The sequence below is a fragment of the Pleurodeles waltl genome, chromosome 8 (genome assembly GCF_031143425.1).
Source record: "Pleurodeles waltl isolate 20211129_DDA chromosome 8, aPleWal1.hap1.20221129, whole genome shotgun sequence".
NCBI classification, from domain to species: Eukaryota; Metazoa; Chordata; class Amphibia; order Caudata; family Salamandridae; genus Pleurodeles; species Pleurodeles waltl.
In genome coordinates, this window is record NC_090447.1 from 524,969,852 (window position 1) to 524,984,459 (window position 14,608).

The window sequence follows — 14,608 nt, forward strand, 5'->3', positions numbered from 1 at the left end:
GTGGATAGCCCAGGAAACTCTGTGCTGGGGTCAGTTACAGGCTCACCTCTAAAGTTGATGCACTCCAAGAGAGCTGAAGAGCTGTGGTGCTCCCACCCGCCTTCTCACGTAAATGGCAGCAGTAGGAGAGGGTCCTGCTTCGATTTCTTATGCTTTTGTTTGGATTTACAAGACAGTTTAGATCACGATGAAAACTGGCCTCTGGAACAGGTTTGTCAGCTTCCGGAGTGAGAACAGGATCAAACCTTCGAATTGGACTTTAATCAGTCTTTTCGCATGGTCTTCATATTTGGCGATGCAGAGTTTCTTCTTGTGGTCTTGGTTGAGTTCATTGACATGCAGTTGCAACAGGCCCTTATTGTTCTGATTCGATCCCCAGGCACACCTGGTGGGGATCTGTCACAGACATTTGTTTGCAACAATACCCACAGGGCTTAAAACGTGTCATTTTGGGGGGTGAATGAGATTTTTTTGACAAAATATCAGAAGTAGATGTCTTTGAGAGATGAGAGTGAGCATTGGATCAGAATCCGGTGGCGCAGAAAGAAAAAAACAAATAGCACGCTGGAGTGGCACCTATATTGTCTCCACAAGTCATCTGCAAGGCGGAAGAGCGTCATTGCTGTGCTGCGCAGCATCAACTATTGCCACGCAGAGATACTGCTGAAAAGATTTCAAATCCAGTGTGCCTCCTGGGGCACATTCAGAAGGTGAGAAATTTGCAGCTAGAAGTCTATCAGAAGCACAGATTATTGTCTTAATACATTAAAGTGTACTGGGATAGGAAACTAGATGCTTAGGATAACCTTGTTAACCTCCCTTTATTCTAGTGTAGAATTGTTTATGCTGACAACTACTAAGTCCATTTGGAAAGAATTGCTCTGTTTGACAGTTACTATTTCTATCTTGTGTGTTGAATAAACCACTTGAGGGAAAACGCATTTGTTAGGAACAGACGTTCTTATGCTCTCTTGCAGCAAAGCAGAATATAAAATCAAGACTGGTGCCCAAATATTCAGCAAAAGAAATCTAATCAAAACAGAGGGAGAGAAAATGTTTATACAGGGATTTATCTCAGTTCTCTGGAAGACCCGTGTAGGCAGTTTAATATGTTTCCAATCCTGAGATTGAGCTCTTGAATCATATAAATGGGCTCACTCCAAGAGAGGAATGGAGCCCACCAGGTTAAGACAACTAAGCCGGATAGGTATATGATGAAGAAGCATGCTATATAAACATTTAAGGGTGAGTCTTTTTACAAAAAAAAAAAAAAAAAAAAAAAAAACACACACAAAAGGAGTCCCTTTCCAATGTTACAGATTTATAGAGCAAAAGAAACAATCACTGACTTTCAGCCTTAAGTGAGGTGTTTTTCACCTAAAGCCTCATACTACAGCGTAGTCAAAAACAAACACAGCTAAAGAAAAAAACATAACTAAATATGGTGTCTGAGATCTTATCAAAACACAAGAAGTTAGAAGTATTGTTATGAGTGCCATTCTACTTTAGAGAATCTCCTTATTTGCAATACAGATAACATTAAAGAAACCAAACTCGTTTTTAAGGCAGCTACATTATGATTCTATACCTGCTGCTTTAGTTGTGCTTCCTGTTGCTTCATTTGCTCGCATTTATGCCTGGATTCAGTGGCTTCATTCAGCAACTGTGAAGAATAGACAGTAATGAGGCCAAATTCCATAAACGTTTCAGCTATTCAAGATCAGAAATTAAAAGGAACAGCCAGACAGAAATAAGCCACTTTCGTGTTACCTCAAAACATGGTCCTGCTCCTTGAAAATATACAACTACTCTGGGATGATTATGACACATTCCTATTTCCAGTTGATCATATATTTACAAATATACAGTATTCACTGATGGGAGTAGGATATACAGTCACAAGACACTTGAAAAAAAAATAATGATTTTTACTATCACTCGAGAGAGTGATCACATTAACTATACAATGTATTTCAGAAACCACTGTTTAACCAAAAAGCAGTTTTTATACAAGATGTTTATGAACACTGGTGCGCCAAATCGACAATTTCCGCTCTTTGCAGACGGTGACAAGTTTACTGAATTTCCTTTGTTTTTCAACTTGGCTATGTTTTATTCCCTATAATGGTATACATTCATGCTAACAGAACCCCTTCCTAGGTTCTCCGACTACTTATCCAACCAACAGCAGTCTGTTCATATAGGGACCAACTGTTACCACAAGATCCCCATCACCTATGGAGCCCTCAGGGGGTCTGCCATGTCTATTTTCATCTACAACTGTTACATGGACCCCCATGGGACACTATTCGCTGACAACAACGACACAAAAGTCACCAGTATGCCAATTGCACACACCTATACTTGTAAGTTTTCTCTGCTACAGACATCCAAACCAAGCCCCCCAATGACTGCCAGGACCTTATCAAATCTTGGATATCCAGCATCTGAAACTTAATCCTACCAAAACAGAATTTGCCAAGTACATCAGGCAACAAGTCCAAACTGGTCTCAAAACTTTGAACATTGACAGAATTGCACCCCAAATTTCGCCCAATGTCAGGTCACTCTAATATACCCTCAAGGAATACATAACTAAAAAAAAAAAAAAAAAAAAAAAAAAAAAAGTTTGCCTGGTACCAGCTCTGTGCTAAATAAAGAGAAACAATTCATACTAGGAAGGCTTCAGAACTGCAGTCCAAGAATTCACACTTTTGCATTAGGGTGGTGGCAATGCAGGTTTCCCCTGCTTCTCATACTGTATATTGGTCCCGCATAAGGGCACCCCGAACCAGGCCACATCAACGGTGAGCCTGGAGATAGAAGCACACCACCCCTCCCTAATGGAGTTTTGCTATATCCACTTGCCAGTCCACGCCTTCTAGAAATCTAGATGTATCATATACGAAGCCATCGTGACTGGCACCTTGCCTATTAGGTTGGCAAGCTCACCATCTCTAGTGGCTCTCAACACAACCTCAGTTAGGACACAATCAGACTAGAGACAAAGAAGAGCAAAAATTAAATAAAGACTGCAGGATTCTCCATCTATGCACTTAGGATCTGAAACAACATCACTGAATGGATCAGTTTGCCCAAATCTGCTTCAATTTAGGAAAGCACTAAAGACCACTACAGTATGATGCAATCAAATTCCACTCTTGTGGTTAGAAATGTGCTACCCGTCTGTTCACTTGCTGACTATAGCTTGGCCTTTGACTCAGTTCAGCACTCCACAGCCTTTTGGCTAGGTTCTTGCTATACAAATACTACATACATACGTGCCATATTTAAATGATTAATTTTGGAAAATTTGAAATATTTTGTATACCATATCAAGTTCTTTCACCATTAACTGTTAAAGAGGAGTCAATTTGGCATTATTTCTTCAGCCGGCGAGAGTGAAAATTCAAGTCACCTGTATCTAAGTGTAGCTTAAAGCAATTAACAATTAACTGGAAAAGCTCAAGGACAAGTTTTATTTTCAAACTTCCTACAGCAAAATATTTTCTTGAAGACGTAAACAGCTACCATTCTATAAGAGCACCTTTCACCTCTTGGGGAGTTAAATGTACTGCTCTACAAATAATAGGCCAATCCATTCAAACTCATAGGTCTTCAATGCGACATCTATCTTGAATGCAGCCATGGTAGTTGCCATTATTTGGGCTCCCTCAGCTGTTAAGCCCTATACCGTTTTAGGTTCCAACAGGGTAGTAATAAGAAATCACACGTCCTTTCTTCCAAATATAGCCTCAGAATCTCATATCCTATTTTCTTTAGATATTCATCTACTAACCTGAACCTTCCTTAAATTCATTAGGGGTCAGGACAGTTTTACTCAAAAAAGGCTAAACTGATTAAGGCTTATAATCTACTCTAATAAAGACAGGTTTAACCACATCGAAACAATTCATTTCCTGATGGATCTTGTCTTGTATATCTGTTACCTACGGGAAAACCCACCTCTTCCTATAAAGCCTAAAGAACATTCCACAAGAGGCAAAGCTGGCACTCCAACATAGTTAAAAAAAAAAAAGTTCCATGGGCTGAGATCTGTAAGGCAGCCACCTGCGAATGAGTCCACACACTTACAAAGCACTTTAGAATTTATTCTGACAAAGGCTGACTGGATAGTAGCTTAAGCTACTCAAGAAATTCTATCTGCCTAAAACAAGTATTAATATTTCTTCAGAGAGCCTAGAATTCATCCTTAGTGGCCGAAAGCCACTCAGAAGGGTCTGCTTACTACTTTAGCCTAAAAGTTCTGACTATTGATGTAGATTCAACAAAGCAGAAAAAATTGTTACATGTAGACCTAGTTCTAAATCATAGTGATCTTCAATGAAACAACACTTGTTTCTCAGCTATATGGAGAATTACAGCTGAATAAGAGTTCTCGAACTTAGCTTTTCAGATCCATCAGAAAGGACTAACAGAGAGACAACAACTGACTGTAAGGAAATGCCTCCTTGGCATGGTTGCCCCCTGACTTTTTGCCTTTGCTGATGCTATGTTTACAATTGAAAGTGTGCTGAGGCCTGCTAACCAGGCCCCAGCACCAGTGTTCTTTCCCTAACCTGTACTTTTGTATCCACAATTGGCAGACCCTGGCATCCAGATAAGTCCCTTGTAACTGGTACTTCTAGTACCAAGGGCCCTGATGCCAAGGAAGGTCTCTAAGGGCTGCAGCATGTCTTATGCCACCCTGGAGACCTCTCACTCAGCACAGACACACTGCTTGCCAGCTTGTGTGTGCTAGTGAGGACAAAACGAGTAAGTCGACATGGCACTCCCCTCAGGGTGCCATGCCAGCCTCTCACTGCCTATGCAGTATAGGTAAGACACCCCTCTAGCAGGCCTTACAGCCCTAAGGCAGGGTGCACTATACCATAGGTGAGGGTACCAGTGCATGAGCATGGTACCCCTACAGTGTCTAAACAAAACCTTAGACATTGTAAGTGCAGGGTAGCCATAAGAGTATATGGTCTGGGAGTTTGTCAAACACGAACTCCACAGCACCATAATGGCTACACTGAAAACTGGGAAGTTTGGTATCAAACTTCTCAGCACAATAAATGCACACTGATGCCAGTGTACATTTTATTGCAAAATACACCCCAGAGGGCACCTTAGAGGTGCCCCCTGAAACTTAACCGACTGTCTGTGTAGGCTGACTAGTTCCAGCAGCCTGCCACACTAGAGACATGTTGCTGGCCCCATGGGGAGAGTGCCTTTGTCACTCTGAGGCCAGTAACAAAGCCTGCACTGGGTGGAGATGCTAACACCTCCCCCAGGCAGGAGCTGTAACACCTGGCGGTGAGCCTCAAAGGCTCACCCCTTTGTCACAGCCCAGCAGGGCACTCCAGCTTAGTGGAGTTGCCCGCCCCCTCCGGCCACGGCCCCCACTTTTGGCGGCAAGGCTGGAGGGAACAAAGAAAGCAACAAGGAGGAGTCACTGACCAGTCAGGACAGCCCCTAAGGTGTCCTGAGCTGAGGTGACTCTGACTTTTAGAAATCCTCCATCTTGCAGATGGAGGATTCCCCCAATAGGGTTAGGATTGTGACCCCCTCCCCTTGGGAGGAGGCACAAAGAGGGTGTACCCACCCTCAGGGCTAGTAGCCATTGGCTACTAACCCCCCAGACCTAAACACGCCCTTAAATTTAGTATTTAAGGGCTACCCTGAACCCTAGAAAATTAGATTCCTGCAACTACAAGAAGAAGGACTGCCCAGCTGAAAACCCCTGCAGCGGAAGACCAGAAGACGACAACTGCCTTGGCTCCAGAAACTCACCGGCCTGTCTCCTGCCTTCTAAAGATCCTGCTCCAGCGACGCCTTCCAAAGGGACCAGCGACCTCGACATCCTCTGAGGACTGCCCCTGCTTCGAAAAGACAAGAAACTCCCGAGGACAGCGGACCTGCTCCAAGAAAAGCTGCAACTTTGTTTCCAGCAACTTTAAAGAACCCTGCAAGCTCCCCGCAAGAAGCGTGAGACTTGTAACACTGCACCCGGCGACCCCGACTCGGCTGGTGGCGATCCAACACCTCAGGAGGGACCCCAGGACTACTCTGATACTGTGAGTACCAAAACCTGTCCCCCCTGAGCCCCCACAGCGCCGCCTGCAGAGGGAATCCCGAGGCTTCCCCTGACCGCGACTCTTTGAACCTAAAGTCCCGACGCCTGGGAGAGACCCTGCACCCGCAGCCCCCAGGACCTGAAGGACCGGACTTTCACTGGAGACGTGACCCCCAGGAGTCCCTCTCCCTTGCCCAAGTGGAGGTTTCCCCGAGGAATCCCCCCCTTGCCTGCCTGCAGCGCTGAAGAGATCCCGAGATCTCTCATAGACTAACATTACAAACCCGACGCTTGTTTCTACACTGCACCCGGCCGCCCCCGCGCTGCTGAGGGTGAAATTTCTGTGTGGACTTGTGTCCCCCGCGGTGCCCTACAAAACCCCCCTGGTCTGCCCTCCGAAGACGCGGGTACTTACCTGCAAGCAGACCGGAACCGGGGCACCCCCTCCTCTCCATTCTAGCCTATGTGTTTTGGGCACCACTTTGAACTCTGCACCTGACCGGCCCTGAGCTGCTGGTGTGGTGACTTTGGGGTTGCTCTGAACCCCCAACGGTGGGCTACCTTGGACCAAGAACTAAGCCCTGTAAGTGTCTTACTTACCTGGTTAACCTAACAAATACTTACCTCCCCTAGGAACTGTGAAAATTGCACTAAGTGTCCACTTTTAAAACAGCTATTTGTGAATAACTTGAAAAGTATACATGCAATTTTGATGATTTGAAGTTCCTAAAGTACTTACCTGCAATACCTTTCGAATGAGATATTACATGTAGAATTTGAACCTGTGGTTCTTAAAATAAACTAAGAAAAGATATTTTTCTATATAAAAACCTATTGGCTGGATTTGTCTCTGAGTGTGTGTACCTCATTTATTGTCTATGTGTATGTGCAACAAATGCTTAACACTACTCCTTGGATAAGCCTACTGCTCGACCACACTACCACAAAATAGAGCATTGGTATTATCTATTTTTACCACTACTTTACCTCTAAGGGGAACCCTTGGACTCTGTGCATGCTATTCCTTACTTTGAAATAGCACATACAGAGCCAACTTCCTACACTGACATAGCACATTCTGGGAATGGACACATCTAAGCTTCTAAAGGTTAAAGGGAATCTTGGATGCACTATGTTAATATGCTTAAGAAAACCTGTTTTTACCCTCATTGAACACACCTTTTAGCAGCAAAGTACGATTATAATGCTGCAATGTAGCTTAGGAATTGCTACAGGAGTTTACATTTGAAAACATTTGTATGTACTTTTTAAAAATATTCTGCTGAAAGTATTCTGGGGGATCTACACACAGCTGGAAATTACTCTAATATTTCTGACTTCAATGGTGTTCATTGTGATGCAGAATCAGGCTTATAAGTATGTAACAATGTTTCTGCTATCTTTATATTTCTTGTTCTCTGAAAATCTTCTTATAGGGATTAACACCATCTTGCTTATTACAGTACTTTCCTTTTCTCTCACTGTTTACTTACGCTCTCTCATTCTTACGTCAATTCTTTCTTTATAATACCTTGCTGAGACGTTTATTTTTATTTCAAGGACGCATCATCCTACTTGGTTAACAAGAGGTTCGATAAAGACAAGTAAAAAAAAAATAGCAGAAAAGCTAGCTCATCAACTTTTAGTGCTTATGTGGCTCTTCTCTAGTGTCAAAAAAAGAGATGTAAACTATGAAGGAACATCTTGGTAGAGGAGAGAGAAACTTTAAGCAGGAAGGTGTGGGAAGAGGGACGGGGAAAGGGTGAGAAGGACCCCTACTTTAGTGCTCCCTGTGAGAGGAGGTAGACTTACTTAGGAAGTGGAGGTGGGAGAGTAAGGAGGAGTGCATGTGGTTAAGAAAAGGTAGAAGGTGGGTCATCCTGGCATGCATTCTCCCTCTGTTGGAACAGCCAAACTGCAAAAATGTTCACATTCTTTGGACGATCGTAACACAATCTAATTTTCACAGCAGGACCAGAACAGCCTTTGCAGTGTGTCCCTCTCCAAGATGAGTACATTAAGTGGCTATCACTAAAGTCCATGTTTAAACTTGTTGACATAAACTACCAGTATGCAAATAGTACACACGCAACATCTCTATGTGGCATCCCTCCCCGCCCAGCTCCTACCGACCCTTAATTTACTAGTCAGCATATCCATATGGTCTAAGGGGGCTGTGCAGGTGGATCAGGTTAGCACATTAGACCAAAATTAGCCCTCTTTTAATGGTGAGATCCTATAGCCCCAACTGAGCTGCACAATCCATCTGCTTTGTTCACACGCTATGTATCCAGTCAGGAGTATTGCGCTACTGCAGCAGCATCCTTGAACGAGGGATGGATGTTTGGCACCCAGCATTTCCTACAACACTAGGAACCCTGTTAATTGTTACAGTTCACTGCTGCCGGCCAGACATCTTTCTTACCTTACTTCCCTCATTTGACTTCCTTCTGTGCTTGCTTTTGTTGCTTTTACTTGCTTTGTTCTTTCTCCATATTGTCTTGTTTTTTTCCTTCCTTCACTCTTCTGTCCCATCCTTTTTCTTTTCTCCCATCAATTCCTCTCTTCTATCCGTTGGTAAGTTATTTTTCCCTCGTTTTATTTTACCCTTCCCAGTTTCATAATTTCTCTTTCTTTCTCTTGCCTCCTTTGACACCAAAGGTCCCCACTGATCAACTCTGTTAGGCAACACTTTACATCGTTATTTGTGAGCTCTGCCTAGGCTTGTGTGCAGGCCTAGCCACAAACTCCTTAACTCTTTTCCTCTTCTGCACAGACCAGAGCTTTAACAAGTTCACTGAAGTAAAACATTTCTTAGAAGGTACTCACAAATTCCCTTTCCCGCTGATGTTTCTCTTCAGCCTCTCTCATCAAATGTGTTGTCTGCTGAAGTTTGGCATCAATCAGCTGTTGCTGCAACTCCTTGTGCTTAAACACTTTGTCAATATGCTAAGGGCAGAGCAAACATCAGCATAAAATAGCATTATGAAAACACACAAATATTGAACTTACAGATTTGAAATTTTACATGCATGCAAAATGCTTTCAAGAGCAGAGGCAACCGACTATTTTAAGAAAGCAGATATTTCTAAACAGATATATCTACAGAATAAACAGAGTTAAATTTAAAAACAAAAGGCAAAATATTGTAGTACAACGAGCGAGGACTGAAAGTGCACTTAATATGCTGATTCTCACTTTTTATTCTTTTGCTTTCCATGTACTTTACTGTGGTTTGCACAATTTTATGTGGATTTCTCCATTTAAAAGTAATGCTATTCATCTGGTTTCGCATAATCTATTTGTTGCCATTTCCTATAGAAGTCCTCATTTACAGAGTCTAAGTTTTTAATTATGTAAATATACATACAATTTTTGTTAATTCATAAAATCATATCATTTAAACTGACAATTTTATCTAGGAAATGTTTTTGTTCATGGCAAAAGAAATATCAAGCTGTAACCAAGAACGACTTCCAAGACTATATAAAATCTGGTCTGTTTCACAGTACAGTGCATGAGTTTCTCACTACATCAGCCTCATATAATAAATCCTTGACAGCTGCTCCCTGCCCCATCCCTCAACCCACACAAACCCTACTTTGAGACGGTCAAGTAACCATCTAGGATGCTTCCCATGGATTGCTCAGGAAAAATATTAGATGCATTACTTATGTTGAGGTCATGCTGATACACCATCATGCTGTCTCAGAAAAATGTCCAGAAGACTAGTAAATTTGACATACTAAACAAAACAAAGCAGAATGGCTGGTTTTATGAAGTAACATGTGAAATTCATCTAAACGGGAACTTCTTTGCTATGCTTAACACGTGGGATGAGAATGACCTAGCCCAGTGTTGAATAGTATTTTCTGGCAACAAAACACATAGAATGGTTTCCTACTTGTAATCCTAGTTATCTCTCAGAGCAATCTCAATTGAAAACACCCACATGTGGGGACCCCACAGCACTTCTTTCAAAGTCACATTTACTTCTACAGTATCTTAGTCTTACGTCAGAAAGCCCAGGAGGTACATGTGACACAAAAGTAGTCTGCAGTCTTAAGACAAGGCTCTACTGCCAACTCCATGGATTTACTTAAAAAAAAAAACGGAATAATACATCCTTTAAAAGGTCCCTTAATACAAGTGAAAGGGACTTTCACTTGTATTATCACCAGAGGAGGAGTGCTATAAAAACTCATATCACTCCACTTCTGAAACAACTACATAGTCTGCCAATGAAGCAAAGATTGCAAATTCAAAATCTGTTGCACCTTAGAGTTGCCCCCTGAAACCTTAACCGACTATCTGTGTAGGCTGACTGGTTCCAGCAGCCTGCCACAACCGAGACATGTTGCTGGCCCCATGGGGAGAGTGCCTTTGTCACTCTGAGGCCAGTAACAAAGCCTGCACTGGGTGGAGATGCTATCACCTCCCCCAGGCAGGAGCTTTAACACCTGGTCTTGTGGCTTTTTCTACATGGCAGCTTCTTAAAGTAAAAAAAAAAAAAGTGCAGCCCTCACCATTCCAAATGGGACGATTTTGAGTTACCATGCTCTCATGGCCTAAATGTAAAACAAAAAACAAAATGAATCAAATGTCCTCTTGCTTGCCATGAGTTTTAGTGTGCGGGGGAGAGCTGAATGACTGTTAGCCCCTTCAGTTCGGGTGGGGGCATAACCAGGCCATACTGGTTGGTAGCCACCACCCCACTATTTTCTATTATTGTTTTTATTCCCTGGCATCTAGTAGACTTTCTGTCCCCCCGGGGTGTGGATCGGGGGTAATTGCCCAATCTGCTCACTGGTGGGCAGAACAACTTTGGCCCCATTTATTTGGGGTGGGGGTATGGCCATACCCCCAACCTCTTATTTTGAAAAAAAAAATCATCATTGGTCTCTGATGGGGCGTCCAAAAATAGGCCAATCTGCCCCCAAGGGGGGCAGTTATGGCCAACAGTAATGTGCCCCCATGGGGAACGACCATGGCCCAAGAGGCTGCCCCCCCAAAAAACAAACCACACACATACCAATCCTTGGTGTCTAGAGGTTTCTGCCCCCTTTGGGGGCAGATTGGCCTAACAAAAATAGGCTTATCTTCCCCCGGGGGGCAGAAATGGCCTAAAAATCATTTGCCCCCCCCCCCCTGGGGAGCGGCCCTTGCCAAAGGGGGCGCTCTCCTTATGTGCAATTACCAAAAAAAAAAAAATCCCTGGTGTCTAGTGGTTTCTGCGCCCCCTGGGGGCCCATAGCCGGATGAGGTGGTCTCGTCCTCAGGACGAGACCACCTCGTCCGGGGCACCCAAGGGGTAGATGGAGTGTCATCTGAGAGGGATCTAGGATTACAGGTAACAAACCATTCCTTCTCTCTCAGAGTATCTCCATTAATAAGCACTGAACAGAATAACTAGCTCATCCCCCCAAAAAACTGAGATGAAAGTGATAAAAACAGTATGATACTTAAGCAGAGAGATTTCTTAAAGAAACGTGCCCTACTTGGGCATCTGCTCTCAACCGAATCAAGAAAGTAGCTGCTTTAACTCTGGTGAAATGGGCTTTAGGTTTTCCAGGTGAGGTTTTGTTGGCTTTCTGGTAACACAGGATTATGCAGGTGGCCATCCATGTAGAAAGGGATTGTTTAGATATGGGAAATCCTGTTTGTAAAGGATCATATTTTACAAAGAGCTGTTTTGACTTGCTGAAAGGTTTAGTCTTATCCAGATAAAATTTCAACACCCTCCAAGATTGAGAGTGCGAAGAGACCTCTCTCCAGGAGACGTGGGAACAAAGAGCCTTTATTTCGCTAATCCTACGTGCAGAGATTATTTCGACCAAGGAGGAACCCTTACAAGACATGCGGTGAAGGAAAGCTTTAGGTATAGGCTCAAAAGAATAACCCATAAGGGGAGAAAGGACAATATTGGACTCACATGCAGGAGATGGCCTCCTGATAGGATACATTTTCCTAATGCCCTCAAAGAAATTTTTGACTGAAGTATTTTTGAAAAAGGACATCTGTGTCAAATATTTTCAATAGGGCATTACTGTTGCAAAATAGACTTTGAGGAACATTGCAGCTTTGATTTAGCTATTTGATGGAAGAACTGCCTCTTGGTAGACGAGAGGATCAAAACTGTTCTGAGCACACAGATGCAGAATCTTTTTGGTGTAAAAGAATAGAATGTTCCTGACAATGGACTTCTGGATTCTCTCAAAACATCCATGCACTCCCTAGGAAAGTTTAGGTGACCATATTGAATGAGTTCAGGAGCCAAGCTGTCAAATTTAATTACTGAAGGCTGGAGTGTAGAATCCGGCCTCCAAACTTGTGCAGGAGGTCCAGTCTGTACAGCAGCCTCCTGTAGGGATGCTCAGACATGAAGGAGTTCAGCGTACCACCATTATCGGAGTGACTCCAGAGCAATGAAAAACATTATGGCCTTCGAGTGGGGCAGTTTAATGATCACTGTTGGCAGTAGGGGTATTGGTGGAAAGGCGTAAGGACTAGCTGATCTATAGGGAATTACCCAACATGCCCGGTTTGTAAAACCTAAATGCAAAGCCTGGGCAGGTTCTGCTTTCTCTGTTTGCGAAGAGGTCTATTTGAGGGACACCCCAGCAGCGAAAGAAGTCTCAGAAGATGGCGATGTTTAATGCCCATTTGCAGCTTTCTTGAAGGGTTCCACTTAGTGCCTGCTTGAACATTCTGGATGCTTGGCTGATGGACAGCTGTAATCCTGAGGTCCCTCAAATTGTTTGTGTATTCCGGGAGAGAAGTTTTGATCTCATTCCTCCCTGTCAGTCAGATAATGCATGGTGGCTGTACTGTGTCTGAACGAAGGAGGATTTGGCTTGAAGGACAGAAGGAATGCCTTCAGAGCTAGAAGTACTGCCCTCAATTGTAGCAGATTAATATGCTAAATAAATGTTAACTCTGTCACTTCAGAGACCACATTTCTTGAATAGGAAGGTGGTCCATGAAAGCAACCCAATCCGATAGAGAGAAGCATCCATCACTCTGGTCTGTGCTGGGATGTCTTGAAGGAAACTCATACCTTTGCAAAAGTTCCAACAACAACACTACACACACTCCTCAAATTTATTGTTTCACTTGAGTTGTTAGGATCACTCTGTCCATTGATCTTCCAGATACTGTTGCATGAGGTCTCATTAAAAGACCTGCATTCGGGCCCAGAAAGATCCACAAAGCTATTGATCCTAGAAGAGAGGATATGTGTCCCGCTGTCGGATAAGCTATTCCTTATTCAAAAAAGGTGTACCCCCAAATAGCTCAATTTCAGATGCTGGGACAGGGGAAATATTCAGGAGCGAGACTTCTGTCCGAACGAAATGTCACAATTCTGAAAAGAATTGTTTAGCCTTAAAATACCAATGATGCTGCTTACCCTATATCTTCCTTACAGTGAAAATGAATCCTGTAGTGGACAGACCCATGCCCCAAACTACATCACTGTACCAAACATTTTTTTTATAAAATGTTATTTTGTCTTACTCAGTTTGCATCATGCTTTATCTTATATTTTTTCACATTATATCATAAAAACATTAGTCCATATACAATGTATTCACAGTAGTTTACTTGATTCTTGAATGACCTACTCAAAATTGTTATAGACATTTTAAAAGAGCTTTTAAAAAAAAAAAATTACAAAAAATAAAAAACAATAAAAAAGTCTCAACCCCTCTTCTCAGTCCGGTCTAACACTCACACTTGCCATCCCATTCACACCACGTATGATACTAATACAGAGCCCCAGTTCACAGCTTCTGTAAAACCAAAACAATGGTGTCTGTTCTTCCTTCCCCTCCCACTGCAGTGTCCAAAACTGGGTTGAAACTTGTCAATGCACGTTTGGGTGAGTTTATATGCTTTGTACCACGTTTATATGCTTTGTACCACCTTCTTCAGGACCAAACATCCATGTACATAGCTTTATATCCACTCAGGCAGACAAATGAGGACATCTAGAACAGACAGCGAGAATGTCTAGGGCCTTTTCCAGTTTCCAGTGACCATAGCTTAATAGTTATTACACCTACAAGACCTAGACTGAACCACCATCATAGTTATTAGACAAAATAACACTTTTTTTTTTTTAAATATAAAAAACTACACACATTACCACACAGTAAAGCCACCACCTGTGACAAAAACAAAGAGCTCTCCATAGCGTACATATCAATCTCATGGGGGCTCCAACCGTTACACACCCTATGTGCTGCATTCTCACTGCCATCACCATAAGACCACATGTCCCCTTTCAAAGAGCAGAGGCCACATGCCATACAAACTGATAGACCTGTGCTTAGTACCAAACCCATCACCAAGCAACCAGTGTGCACCATCACCAGCAGTGTTACTCACATAGAAATCAAATCTACAGCAAATCTCCACAGAATAGGTATATTTATCTAATGAACGGAGCGAGAACAGTCGTCTGTAAGACGATTACTTAATGAGCTAGTCATCTAGATGTATGTAGAAAAATATCTTTAACTTCCTGAG

At 42.8% G+C, this 14,608-nt stretch overlaps 1 protein-coding gene across 1 annotated transcript in view; it reads right to left on the reverse strand.

Moving 5' to 3' along the window:
* The window catches only part of TXLNG (taxilin gamma), a 347,757-nt gene that overhangs the window by 186,516 nt on the left and 146,633 nt on the right, over positions 1-14,608 (reverse strand). Inside the window, exons 6-7 of the mRNA XM_069204538.1 lie at positions 8,909-9,028; positions 1,589-1,663 (exon numbers count right to left, since the gene is read on the reverse strand). Coding sequence (XP_069060639.1) covers positions 1,589-1,663; positions 8,909-9,028 — 195 coding nt within the window. The remainder of the gene's footprint in view (positions 1-1,588; positions 1,664-8,908; positions 9,029-14,608) is intronic.